Raw genomic sequence first — 14,986 nt, forward strand, 5'->3', positions numbered from 1 at the left:
CCACAAAAAAAAAAGAAAGAAAAAAGAAAAAAGAAGTTAATGGTACACAGGAGAAGCAATATTCCTAGATAATGGGAATAATAGTTCTCATTAGTTACATCAATAGTTTCAGGGATCTCCTTACCCCAAGTCCCCACCAGAGAGGCCTGTACCCACCAGGGAAGGAGAGGGTAAAATTAGGACTCTATCAGGAAGTAGAGTTTTCAAGTGGGGTAGGAAGTTACAAAGTCAAGGAAATAGTCAGTCTGAGTAGCTGTGGAAAGTGTAGAAAGCCAAGGACCACAGGCCCCACTGGCATTTAACCTAACTTTTTCACCTAATCTTATACCTTTCAGTATCCCCTATGTCTCAGAGACAGACCACTAAGCAATTATCAGTAGTATTTATTAAACATTTACACCCTGAATTCTCCATTTCCAACTGTTCCCTTCGTTATCTGTTGCCAAAGATACCAAAGCCATCCATCGTCGGCTTTACTTGTCTTCTAAGTTCATCAGTGCCTGCACTGTAAAGAAACAGACTATGAGGCTGGAGAACTAAGAATATTCAATACACACAAGTGTTTTAAGACACTGCTTTCCCAGGTTCTCACACAAATTTTTATGTAAATTAAAATCTTTACATTAATTAAGCCATTATGTTGCATGTCAACTATAACTGAAAAATAAATTTAAACAATTACACCATATGCACATGTACTCTTGGCCATAGATGAATTACTTAGGATTGAAGAAGCTGCCTTGCTGCCTTCTCCATTTCACCCGGTTCTCCTCAGAGAACAAGTGGGAAGGCAAGGCTGAGGACAACTGCAAGGAGCAAGATTAACATTAGGCAACATTTTGAAGTAGGTGAATGTCTCCTTTGACATCCTGTTCTAAATTCCACATTCCAATGTTATAAACTTCTCTTATTGCCCTCCTATGCCCACCACAAACATATATCCCTCTTCCCTAATTGTTATTTCCACATTGAGTTGATTTCAACTAAGTATAATGAAGATAATACTAATCCATATTAAATTGTAAAAAAAAGGGGGGGAGGCTAACTCTTTCAGTTTCATTTCTAGTGGGAAAATTTGTTAATCTAATTTAATCTCCAACTGGTAAAATTTCAAGTGAGAAATTTAGGGAAAATAGCTCTGCTATTTAAATCACATACTTCTCTCTGCCTAGGCTGACACTAGAAGGTGCTGAAAGGAAGAGAAGTCTATAATTCATAACCCTTTTCAGGGGTTGAAGGAAGTGGGCACTTGTGGCCTTTCTGTTCACTAACTCCAACAGCTATCAGTAATCATACATGCAGTCTCAAAATCTGGAGCCTAAGGCCCTACTGCTCAGGTCTGAAATGTGGCCTTCGGAGAGAAGGCACATGTACAAAGAGGGTGGGCCACCAAAAGAAGCAAGAGCCCACCTTGCCTTAATTCCCAACAAATGGAACACTATCTTCTTGGGAAACTAGCTCTTAGACCTGAAAGGATTTTGGTATCCCCTACTGAAGAAGCAAAATTGCCAGGTTCTCTCTAGGTTAGAAGAAATTAGGACATATGTCCAGAATGTAACATCCCAAACCAAGGATTTGCCCTTTTTAGGTATGAGGTGGAAATTCAGACACTGAGATACCAAAATAGTGAACATCCACCCCCTTATCCTCAGTTATATATACTAATCCAGTATACTTAACTCCTGGCCCTTATGACTACCCCAGATCCATACCTGCAAACTCTTGCAAGCGCTTACGTTCCTCTAGGTTATACTGAAGCTTTTCTAGCAATTCAAAATATCGGAAGAGTGAATCTCTAGGCCAAACAACACGTTCTTCCTGATCCATGTCCATTAGCCCAGGCAGATTCTGGTGCACATGAGTCTCCCAATCCAACTGACCTGGAGGGAGGAATTCTTCTTAAAAACATAGATTTGTGGAAGTTGGGAAAGAACGGATGAATCCTATGGTGTGTGGGGGGAGGGGGAAAAGCAGAGATGAAAGAGGAAACAAAAAGCAGGAAGGATGGTAAAAGGTGCATCACCAAGAGACCACTTTTTACAACAGGCAAAGACAGCCACAGCCACACTTATCCAAAGTGAAGCAAAAGTATAGAGGAAATGAAGAAGCACAAAGAAAGTAACTAAGACAGAAAATCAGACTGGTACAAAAAACTGGGAAGTAGATATAGTTAAGATTGGGATGTCTCCTGGAGAAATGGAAGAAAGCCTCTGCTTACCAATAGAGTCCACCTCTTTGGATTTAGAAGAGGAAAAGGAGGAAGGAGAGGAAGATGCGGATTTTGTCTTTTTTGTCGAAAAGTCTTTTGTTTTTGACTCAGATGCCTTTATATCCTCTTCAGTGACACCGGTTTCAGATTCTTCTTTAAATGTTTCTGATAAGTCCAAAGATTCCGCTTGTTGATTGATATCTCTATAAGTGAAAAGAGAAATGTTATTGCTTGAAATACATTTATGAGATATGGTTTGCTCTTTCATTATTCTGATTCAGGCCCTGGCCATCCCGATGCTGAGGCTTAAGGTTATGAAGGCCAAACTGCTCATTGCATATACAGATTATTGTATATACAAGCCCCAAATCCGAGCTTAAGCACTTTCAACCACAATTATTCCATGTACCATATCCGTGTTAGTGCCCCTCACCACATAGCTTCTGTGCTCAATTTTACTCAGGCTTCCACAATACACACCCAACCTTATTTTGCCAAGGTTTAGCTCCCCACACCATAGCCCTATGCCTATTATACCATATCTACAGCCTTTCCCCACACAATTCTGTCTCTTAATAGTAAAGAGTTCCTGGGCTCAGCTCTTGATCTTTTTATCTTCTCCATCTATGCAGGGGTGTCCAATATACGGCCTGTGGGCTGCATGAAACCTAGGATGGCTATGAATGCAGCCCACACAAAATCATAAAATTGTTTAAAACATTATGAGTTTTTGTGATTATATATCGTAATGTATTTAATGTGTGGCCCAAGACAACTCTTCTTCTTCCAGTGTGGCCCAGAGGTACCAAAAGGTTGGACACCCCTGATTCTATTGCCTTTCCTTTGGTGATCTCATCTGAGCTTAACTGCCTACTAAATGAAAATTTAAACCTCTAGTCCAGACCTCACTCTTCAGTTCAGACTAGTACATACAACTTTGACTCACAAATCACCACTTGAATGTCTAATAGATATCTCCAATTCAACGAGAACTGAACTCTTGCTTACCATACCTCTTCCACCAACAGCCTTCCCCATCTCAGCTAATCATTCTGCCAGTCGCTTAGGCCAAAGCTTTGGAGTCATCCTGAACTCTCCTCTCATACCCCACATCCAATCCATCAAGAAATCTTGTTGCTCTACCTTCAAACTATACCTTTTCTTACTGGTACCATTCTGGCCTGAGCCATTATCACCTCTTGCTTGGATAGCAGCATAGCTTCCAAACTCATCTCTCTATTCCTTCCCTTGTTCTTCTACAGTGTATTATCAACACAGCAACTAGAGTAATCCTTCTTAAATGTAAGGTATTTCATGTCACTGCTCTGTTCTGTTCCCCATTTTATTCAGAGTCAAAGTCTAAGTCCCTACAATGGTCCCCACAACCCTATAAACTAGGATCCCCACAGCCCTACAGGATAGGGTCCCCATTGTCTCTCTGACCTTATTTCCTATCACTTTTCCCCTGCTCATTTTGTTCCAGTTACTATGGTTTCTTGTTGTTTCTTAAACACATCAGGCATGCTTCTGGCTTAGGGCCTTTGTACTGTTCCCTCTGCCTATAACATTCCTGCCACAGTGATCTCCTCACCTACTTCGAGTCTTTGCTTAAATGTTACCAGGCCACCCTGACTAACTTGTTTAAGATTATAACCAAACTGCAACTCCCACCCAATGCTATAACCCCCCTTAATTTGTCCTACTTTTTATTTTTTCATAGTGATTATTTTAACATAACATACTCATTTAATATATTCATCATTTATTGTCTCTTTTCCCTATCTAGTATGTAAACTACAGAAGAGTAGTTCAGTTGAATGGATGAATAAGATTATTTCTCCTTCTGCTCTCTTGTCCACTACTGAATACTCAGGGTCTAGAACAGCATCCGTTTCATAAAAGGTATATGTATTAATTTCCTGTGGCTACTATTAACAAATTATGACAAACTTGGTAGCTTAAGACAACAGAAATTTATTCTCTCACAATTCTGAAATCCAGAGTCTGAAATCAAGGTGTTGGCAGGGCTATTCTCCCTCTGGAAGCTCTAAGGGGGATGAGTTCCTTGCTTCTTCTAGCTCTGGCAGTTAGTTGCCTGGCACTCAATGGCTTCTAGCTTGTGCTTGCATCACTCCAAACTCTCTATATTCACATCTCCTTCTCCTATTCTCTATGTTTATGTCTTCTGTCTCTGATAAGGAGCCTTGTCCCCCCCTGGATTTAGGGTCCACCCGAATAACCCAGGATAATTACATTTCAGGGTCCTTAACTTAATTGCATCTGCAATGACCTTTTTTCCAAGTAAGGTCATGTTCACAGGTTCTGGGGGTTAGGACATGGGCATATCTTTTTGGTGGCTGAAATGCAACCAACTACAATCAATAGTTATTGAATGAATAAATTCTCTCTCAAAGCCAATATTTGTCTTTGGTTTTCTCCCCTCTTCTCTTTCATGTGTGTCCATCCAAGTTCACAAACACACTCCTAACCTGGTATCCATTTTGCTAAGGCTTGACCTCAGTGCCTCAGGGGACAGGTTTTGTCTCCTGCAAAGCAAAAAACACAAGAAGTAAAGAGAGTTATACTGAAGCAGGAGTTTATTAAGAAAAAAAATAAAACTGAGGTGAAGAAATTGTAGTAAAGGGGTGAAAATTAACTGAAGAAAACTAAGCGAGGAGGAGGGATTATAGTAAAGGGGTGAAAAGAGTAGGGAAGCTCCAATAGTAGATAAAGAATCAGGCAATATTATAGAACTGGGGCATTCTAACTCTTGGGCAAATTTGTTACAAGGGAAAAATGGGGTCAAAGCCATAGAAGAGAAATAGGGAATAAGGTCAGGAAACCTTTGGGAACTAAAGTTGGGTTTTAAAACTGGGAAACAGACCTCTGGATAATCTGCCGTTTGAATATGTCAGCTTTGTGCTGAACCTCCAGGTGTGTCATCTCCTCATTCAGGTCAGTCCTGATAGCCTGAAAGTTAGTAACTGCCCCAAAGGACCATTAGGAGTTGGAGGTGGTGATGACAAGACCCAGGGAGAGGGCTTAGGTGGGGAGAAACCAAGTGAAATAGCCATTACAGGCCCCAAGCCTTCTTGCTATATCAGGTTTTCTCTCTCCATAATCCACCAACCATAGCTTTCACTCTAATTTCTTCCTATCTATCCCTCTCACCAAGTTTCACCTTTTTTATGCTTACCCATCATGGCTACTATGATGTTTCGAAAGATAATGGAACCAAGTAACAATGAAAGGATGACATAGATGCTGCTGAAGATGCGGCTGACTTCAGGAACCTGCCAGGTGTCCTGAAGCAGTGCATACCAATGATCCATGGTGAAGAGAATGAACACAGTCACTAGGGAATTCAGCAGGTCCCTAAAGAAAAAGGTGTGTGTGTAGATAAAACAGAGATCTAAATCTCGCAAAGTTTCACTCTTACTTTTTTTTTCATTCTCACGCTAAAAGCAACATAAGAGCATTTCTTTATAGTTTGCTCTGACTCTGGCTTCTTTTCTATCATACTCAATTTTTAGCTAACTATACTTCAGTTTGAGGTTGTTTTATTATGTTTTCCTCTATTATGAATAATCTATGAGTTTCAATTACTATTCTATTAGTACTTGGGGCATAGTAGGTACTTAATAGTGACTGAATTTTTAAAAATTGTATAAATCACCAACTACATATAATTTTTTGTAAGTTTATTCTCCACTGTCCTATGGACTTCACCTAACAGAACATTACTTACAAATTTAGCAAACATATTCCTCTTTAGTTTGTTGTTATGAACTGATAAATAAATAGATTTGTGACATAAATATGTGATCTCAAATAGTGACTGATAGTGACTATTTTAGCCTTCCATATACAATTTGTTGAAAACATCAGGGCTTGGCCCTGGCTGGTGTAGCTCAGTGGATTGCGCACAGGCTGCAAGCCAAAGCATCATAGGTTCGATTCCCAGTCAGGGCACATGCCTGGGTTGCAGGCCACGACCCCCAGCAACCACGCATTGATGTTTCTCTCTCTCTCTCTCTTTCTCCCTCCCTTCCCTCTCTAAAAATAAATAAATAAAATCTTAAACAGAAAAAAACATCATGGCTTGAATGGGATAAATTCTAGGACTTTGATCACTCATACTTTTTTTTTAAAGATTTTATTTATTTATTTTTAGACAGAGGGGAAGGGAGGGAGGGGAGAGAAACATCAGTATTTGGTTGCCTCTCACACACCCCCCTACTGGGGATCTGGCCTGTAACCCAGACATGTGCCCTGACTGGGAATCGAAGCAGAGACCCTTTGGTTCACACACCAGCACTCAATCCACTGAGCCACACCAGCCAGGGCATTTTTTACAAAACTACTGAGAGAGCTGAGAGGCACTGGCAAGACTGGATTCCAATTCATAAATAACAGTATCACCTCTGAATCCAAATTGACTTTCTACTAGTAGTCAGTGTTCTCTAGACAAAGATCTTATGAGGATTTTACTTTAAATGAGTTTAGGTGTGTGCATGCATAATCCCCACACCTAGAGACTGGGGTAAAACCAGTGAGCATGTTTGAGAATAACATTTATTATCACTTACAATGTGTGTTAAATAATCTAAATGCTTAAATGCATTACCTCATTTATTCCTTCACTCTTACTACCATTTTTCAAAAGAGGTAACTGAGGTCTAGAAGCCAGGGCTTAACCACTGGAGTATACTGCTATTTAAAGAAGGCTGATCTGGGTGCATATGAATTTGACAAACCAGAGCAATGCTCTGGCTAGTGTGGCTCAGCAGATTGAGTGCTGGCCTGCAAATCAAAAGGTCACTGGTTCAATTCCCAGTCAGGGCACATGTCTGGGTTGCAGGCCAGGTCCCCAGTTGGAGGTGTGCAATCTCCCATACAAAAATGTGTCTTTCCCTCTTTTTCTCCTTCCCTTCTCCTCTCTTTAAAAGTAAATAAGCAAAATCTTAAACAAACAAACAAAACAACAAAAAACAGAGCAAATCTGGTAGCTGCCCTATCCTGAAAATCAAACTGAGTAACACTAACTATTCTTTTGTATTCTCTTTGCCTCTCCTGTGTTCTATTCCACTTTCTTAAACTAGTCTATACTTTTTGTATTACTATACTTTGAACTACTTCCCAGTCTCTCACCCAAATTCTCTCCCCCTACCCAGGCTTCCCCCAGTCCTGCCTACGAGAAGAACATGTGGTACTTCAGGTCCGGGCGAGTTGAACGGGTGTAACCCTCGAAGAAGTAGACACCGGTCACAGCAAAATGTAGAAGAAGATGATCAGCAACATCAAGAGGAAGGTCATGCTCTAGAGGCCATGACTTCAAGTCAGAGCTCGGCCAAACTAGGCTGATCTCCACCTACAGCCCAGCCAAGCCCACCCTGGCAACCCCCAACCAAACCCTCACTTCCAGTCCTGAGCCCAAGCACCTGTAGAACACAGCAGCTTGACACCACCGCTTTCTCATCCAATAACATATCACAGGGTCTTTCATTGCCCTCTTTGACCCACCCAGACTTGTTTCATGTAACTCCCATGTTTATCCATGTTGCCCACCGGTTTTGCCACTATAGTTAATTCATTCACCTTGAGGGCCCTGGCCAGGGCCAAAATAATGACTCGAACTTGAGCAAATCGTGTAAAGAGTTTGAGAGACCTTAGCACCCGGCAGATCCTCAGCAACTGGAGCCACACAGACTGCCCTGTTACCCCTACCAGCACCACAACCTCAGGAAGCAGGGACTGTGGAAAAACACACAAATTATGAATAAAATATACCCAAAGCACTCATGCACAGTTGCCCCTTCATTACTGATCTTCTTCACAGTTCCTTGGGCATCATCTTTTGAATACCATTCTCTGGTGACTGTTTCCTATTCAGTCTTTCTATACTAAATTACTTAAACTCTGTACTTCAATTTTCTCAGACATAAAAAGGTGATAAATGGAGTGCTTATCTGATTAGGTTGTTGCAGAGCTCAAATAAGAAAATTCATGTAAAACACTTAGAACACCTGACACTTATTAAGTGCTTAGTAACTGCTAGATGTTGTTAGGGTTAATGTTGTGGTTAGACTCTGCCTTGCAATGCCACCAATTCCTACAACGACTGACTTTTAGGAGAAAAAAAGGAATTTAGATACATTTCTATTTGTTTCTTCCTATAATCTAATTATCTTAACATTTCTTTTCATTTTGATTCAACTAGACACATACCTCAGCCCACTAAACTAATCATCAAGATATCTACCCTTACCAGTATGGTAACAACAAAATCAAAGACATTCCAGGCATTCTTCCAGAAGAGAAAAAAGCTCGACATCCACATAAGGAGGATCTCTAAGATAAAAATAAATAAGATGAACCAAGCTGCCACCTCCAGAGTCAGCTTCATGGGCCACAGTTTGGTGTTTGAGGATTCAAGCAGTTCTGTGAGAGTAGAGCAAAGGATAAGTAAAGGTTAAGGAAGTGGGAAGCTGAATGATAGAGAATGATCACAATCTATTGTAAACCACATTTGTGCCCACTGCTACTACATTTTCTTTGAGTTTCTCTAAACACTGTTGCTGCTTCAACATGTGAAACACAGGGGAGGACCGAATCGTATGTGGAAAACAGCTCTGACTCATTTCTTCTGCTGGTAATCAATATGCCTAACAGCTGCAAGTGACTACCTTCCCACTCTGGGGTCACACAGACACCAAAGGACTCATCTCTTAATGACCCTAACCCTGTCTGCTGTACTGTTCCTCCCGAGTCCCAAACTTCACAAAGAGGCAATGAGCTGTGAGAATGGAATAAAAATGTAGGGCCATGAGATGTTAAGTGCTTTATGAGGGATACAGAAACAAGAAGGCAGATTCATGGAGCATATTGAGTTACGATAAGAAATTGCTGGCTCCTTATTTGTTAGCTTTTAAAACTTTCCCTTTCTTCTATAAAACTGATTTTGTTCTGCAAAGCAAATTGAATCCTATACTTTCTTTCTAGAACCCTATTATTTGCTAATTGCTGTTCCTTAAGTCATTGCCTTCACCTTTCAACCCTCTTCATCTCATTTATACAATTAATGGATCTATACCATGCTATTGAAGAAAACATTGACTAAAATACACATACAGGTTAAAACTTTAATGTCTCCCTTTGAAACAGGATAATCTGACAGCCTGCCAATGCACTATGACTGATATGCTTGGCAGTTAATGGAAGAGCATACTCAACCACCCTGAAGAACACAAACTATTTTTATGCCTTAACACATAAATTTCCATCTAAAGTTTAACATATATTACATGTATTTAACATATAATACATAATGTTATAAACCTGAAACTAATGTTGTATGTAAATTATGTCTCAAATTTAAAAATTAAATTAAAAACTATATAATACACAAAATATATTTGATCTCCAAGTCAAACTTAATGTCATTTTAAAGTTCTTTTGTAGATAAATCACATATTTTCTTTAAAAATAAGCCCTGACTGGTGGCTCAGTAGATTGAGCTCTGGCCTGAGAACTAAAAAATAGCATGGACTTCTGGTCATGATGGAGGCATAGGTGAACACACTTTGCCTCCTCACACAACTACAGAAAAAATTTCTACAAGACTACAAAACAAATCACCCAGACCACAAGAAAATCGAGCTGTATGGAAGTCCAACAACCAAGGATTTAAAGAAGCCACAATCATCCAGATGTATAGGAGGCTTTGAGACTTGGAGAGAGGTGGAGAGGCAACGCACCACAGGAGAGGCATGGCAAAGAGGCAAAACAGGCACTCCCACATTCATGTGTGGTAGATAAAAATTAGGAGGGATCCCTGTGGAGTGAGTGATCCCAGCCCCAAACCAGACCACTCAGCAACCCAGGGTTCCAACACCAGGGAGATAAATCCCCATAACTTCTGGCTGTAAAAACTAGTGGAGGTTGGGGTGATGGAAGAAACTGCCAGATTATCAGGAGACTCCTCTTAAAGGGCCTGCATGGATTTAGGACTAATGCAGACCCATCCCTCTGGGATTTAGCACCAGGGCAACAGCTGGAGGGCACAAGTAGCATATGGGGAGGAAGTGAAGAGACTACACAGAGCAAGTACTGGGTGACAGCTTCCTCCTAGCAAACCTCCAGAAGCCAGGCAGTAGCACTGTTCCCTCTCAGAGCCCTCCCCTAAAACAGAGCCACAGAGCAGTGAAACTGGTTGCCCTGCCCTGGTGATCACCTAAGGCTCTGCCCCACATAATTTACAGGTCCGCACTTCTACAATAGGCCACAGTACTAAGACAGAGAATCAAAGCAGCTCTACCTAATACACAGAAACAAATACAAGGAGGCTGCCAAATTGAGAAGACAAAGAAAGATGGTCCAATTGAAAGCACAGAACAAATTCCAGAAAAAGAATTAACGAAACAGAGATAACCAACCTATCAGATGCAGAGTTCAAAACACTGGTTATCGGGATACTCAAAGAATTCATTGAGTATGGCAACAGCATAAAAAATACCCAGGCAGAAATGAAGGTTACATTAAGTGAAATAAAGAAAAATCTACAGGAACCAAGAGTGGAGAGGATGAAACTGAGTACCAAATCAATGATTTGGAACATAAGAAAGAAAAAAGCATTCCATCAAAACAGCAAGAAAAAAAAAGAATTAAAAAGAATAAGGATAGAATAAGAAGCCTCTGGGACATCTCCAAATGTACCAACATCTGAATCATAGTGGTGCCAGAAGAAGAAGAGGAAAAGCAAGAAATTAAAAACTTATTTGAAAAAATAATGAAAGAAAACTTCCCTAATTTGGTGAAGGAAACAGACATATAATTCCAGGAAGCACAGAGTTCTAAACAAGTTGGACCCAAAGAGGACCACACCAAGACACCTCATATTAAAATGCCAAAGTTTAAAGATAAAGAGAGAATCTTAAAAGCAGCAAGAGAAAAGTGGATGACGATCACTTGAAGTGTTATCAGCTGCAAAGGATAAGGGGGAAGAGAAAAGGTACAGGGAATAAGAAGCATAATTGGTAGGTACAAAATAGACAGGGAAATGTTAAGAATAGCATAGGAAATGTGAAGCCAAATAACTTATATGCACACCCCATGGCATGAACTAAGTTGTGGGATTGCTGGAGAAAATGGGGGTACCAGGAGGAGGGAGGCAAAACGGGAAAAATTGGGACAACTGTAATAGTATAATCAATAAAATATATTTTTTAAAAAAGAAATAAACCAAAAAAGAAAAAGTATTGTGCAAACTAAGACTATAAAAGGTTGGTAAATTTGACCACACACACACACGCACAAAAATACAAAATAAAAAATAGCATGAATTACTTATAACATGCCAAAAGTAAACATTTGCTCATGATTTTTAAATGATATAATAAATGTTAAAATACAATATTTAACATGCTAGTCTAAAATATTTTTATTTCAACTTGCTTCTTTATATCACATAAAAATAATGATTAAAACACCTAAGGCAGTTTTCAAGACTATATATGTATTACTGGGAAACAAAATCACAGGACAAAACAAAATTGGGGAGCTTTGATCTAGAAAACCGTTAATAACTATTTTTTTCCCTATCTATAACAACATTCTTGTGATTTGGGAAATTGTTTTTAAAAGCCTAAACAAAATCTTAATGTTTATCACATGAATTAGTCTGTTCAAAGAAATCTGTTACTCACGAATTATTCCTCCTGCCTTTCTACCATGAGAATATACTTAAAAAGATACAATTTACATGATTTTCCAGGTGATTCCTACTCTGGCAATCCACCAATCCTCTGGCACAGTAATTATATTTCATATTCAGCCATTTTACTAAATAGAATGATTAGTGCTATTCTTTTTCTTATTTGTCCACTAGACGGAGGGAATCCTGCACGTGTATTGTTATTATTCCAAGGTTTTACACTATATCCCTAACCTCACAGGACAGATAAGTGCCTGTCATACAAGAAACAGAAAATGTGAGTGACATAGTTCAAAATCCTCCCCATATGCAGAGGAAATAAAACATTTCAAAGCAAATGAGGTATACTGTACTGGTCAATGACATCAATTATTTAAATATCTTTGATCTAATTGCATTAAAAGACAGTTTTAAAATGGGGAAACTCCCCAAAATAGTGAGGATGAAACAAGGAAGTGGTACTTTTAATGTCCTTTCTCCTTTCTGAGCAGTTGGTTTGAGATGATAATCAAATGAGCTCATTGATTCTCCAGATATCTTTGTTAATACATTGCATATAATTTATTATTGGTTTTAGAGTTATTTACTCTTTGACATTTTCTGGCTCATCTAATACCTTACTTGTACCTAACTTGACGTACTTTGCGAGCTTTCTTATTTGTACTTAATCTTTCTAAATATACATGTAAAAATGTAAATAGTGGCTCACTCACTTATGGGCACCAATATCCCTAATAGGAAAGGTTGATTCAAACAAATTTAGACTAAACTGACACGAGAAATATAACTACCCTTTCCATCCCCTGTTCCTTGTGAGTCTATCACACACCCTAGTGTCTGACTACCTTTTATCTCCTATCCTCCCGAGAGCCCTCCAAATGTTTCTAGATCTTAGCAGTTGCACAGATACTACTTCAGGAGCCTTAATATAATTATGCCTATCACAATTCAAATAACACTCAAAAATATAAAATAATCAATTTAAAGGGAAATGACTCCCACCCACTTCCTCTTTCATTTAATGTCAGTTCTCACCTATTTCAACCATCAGCACAATTGTATTCAAAAAGATGAGGAAGATGATGAAGTTTGCGAAGAGAGGACCTGTTTTCTCTTAAGGAAACATACATAGTGGTATTCTTTCTGATTTGTGCCAGTGAAATAATAGGGACAAGAATAGAAACAGTGAGAATGAGGAGAAAATGGATTTTGGAAAGGGGAAAGAAAAGTCATAAGGCAGATGATGAGACGAGAGACAGTAAAGCCATGGGATAAAAATGAGTGGCTCGAGGCCCTGGCTGGGTAGCTCAGTTGGTTAGAGCATCCTCCTGATAGCCAAGGTTGCGGGTTCCATCCCGTCAGGGCACATTCAAGAAACCATGAGTAAGCGGAACAACAAATTGATGTTGCTGTTTCTCCCCCTTACCTCCTCAGTAAAAATCAGTAAATAACCATGTTTTTTTTTTAAATGAGTGGCATGAAAGGATACGCTCAAGGACCCACCCAGCCCACAAAGAAAGAGGTGGTCTCTGACTGCAGCGCACTTGAAACCTGCTCATCAGCCTCTGGCTGTGTGTAATCCGTTCTACGTGACGAGGCTTTATAGAGAAACGTACAAGCTGGTGTTGATCTACCAACATAAGTTTCTTCTGATGGGCAGGATCTACACCAAAAATATAAAAGGGGCAGTAGATAAGAAGTTTTTGAGGGGATATGAAGAGCAGGTAGGATTGGGAGCAGGAATACTGGTTACATAATGGGCCCCTTAGTGCTAGGGCTTGCCTTGCTGTTCCTTCTCATAGCAACTAACATTAGTTTGAAGAGGTAATGCATTGCTTATGATCAACACTGTTCATGCCCAAGACTAAAGGCAGCAGTTTCAGCCCTTTAAGTTTTAAGTGTCTTTGGTAGAAACGTCCACATCAGCCAGGGCCAGTAGTTATCATAGGCCTAAAGGGCAGTGGCATGTCCTGGATTCAAAGAATTTTATTTCTAAAACCTTTATCAAGTTTGATGTTCTCACCTTGGCAGCATATATACTAACTATCAAGTTTGGTGTAACCTCCAAATTAGCAACCAAATCAATCTTCCCTAAATTTTCCACTCTTAAAATTGTCTGCTTTCTATTCTTAGGAGGGTGTGGTGAGAGTTTTAAGTTTCTGCTTGTGAAGAAACAGGCTGCTGACCAAGTATCTCTCGGATAGTGTGCCGTGGCACAGCTTGGCTCAAGCCTTGCAGATGCTCGATGAGAGAGAAAGTGTCAATGAGACGAGAACGAATGGCATCAGCTCGGGGCAGTTGCACGTGTCCTATCGGGCGATAAGTGGTCATGTCTGCTAAGAAAATGGAAGAATCAGATATCATTTCATTCTTAGAGTTGCACCAAAGACCAGGCGTTTTCTTCCCCTCCTCCCACTCTCTTTGCCCTTAAGAATACAAACACATTGTACTAAGACTCAAGGTTTTTTGAAACAAAAGGAGACAGGAGTCGTAACAGAATATTGCGCAGTTGACTAAGTGGCCAGGCACCCTCACTTGTGTCGGCATTTCTAATTATAAGCAGCAGCCACAAGCGAAAAGGAAAGCCACAAGGAAAAAGAAAATTCGGGCACCACCTGGGCCCGAGAGAACCAGGCAATGCAATTTGATGGAGCAGTGGGAGGGCCTGAGGGTGCTCCCGAAAGAAAAAACAAGAATAATTGGACAAAAAGCAACGGCCTGACATTTTGAAAATGTATCCGGCCCCAACGCTCTCTCGGGTGCCAGTTTCTCCTCTCATCTCCCGCATGTGGGACCCTCACCTCAGCGCAGGCTCTCTTCCGCCCACTCAGCCCTGACTTCACTCCTCTGCCTTCGGCTCCGGCGCCCTCAGACCTCTCCCCACGCAGGACGCACTCAGGGTGTGCTCCCCGCTTCACTGAGCCCCATTTCCAGCTCTGCTCCGTCCCACCCACACCCCGGGTTCCGCCTCGCCCGAGACCCGAACACAAACCCAGCCCCAGCCCCCAGGCCCCTGCACCGGCTCAGGCCACCTCCCAGCCCGTCCGCCGCGGTGCTCGCCCACT

General features: G+C 40.5%; 1 protein-coding gene across 1 annotated transcript; it reads right to left on the minus strand.

The window, feature by feature from the left end:
* Positions 1-365: 365 nt before the first annotated feature.
* CATSPER2 (cation channel sperm associated 2) lies at positions 366-14,941 on the minus strand. The gene is given in 14 exon segments (XM_036032567.1): positions 366-505; positions 1,713-1,880; positions 2,219-2,412; positions 4,699-4,755; positions 5,094-5,193; positions 5,406-5,584; positions 7,405-7,486; positions 7,489-7,528; positions 7,808-7,963; positions 8,478-8,650; positions 12,957-13,025; positions 13,411-13,584; positions 14,108-14,257; positions 14,723-14,941. Coding segments are annotated over 13 exon segments (1,569 nt in total). The 5' UTR covers positions 14,253-14,257; positions 14,723-14,941; the 3' UTR covers positions 366-473.
* Positions 14,942-14,986: the final 45 nt, after the last annotated feature.

This window comes from Phyllostomus discolor, chromosome 1, assembly GCF_004126475.2.
Source record: "Phyllostomus discolor isolate MPI-MPIP mPhyDis1 chromosome 1, mPhyDis1.pri.v3, whole genome shotgun sequence".
In the NCBI taxonomy this organism is placed as follows: Eukaryota; Metazoa; Chordata; class Mammalia; order Chiroptera; family Phyllostomidae; genus Phyllostomus; species Phyllostomus discolor.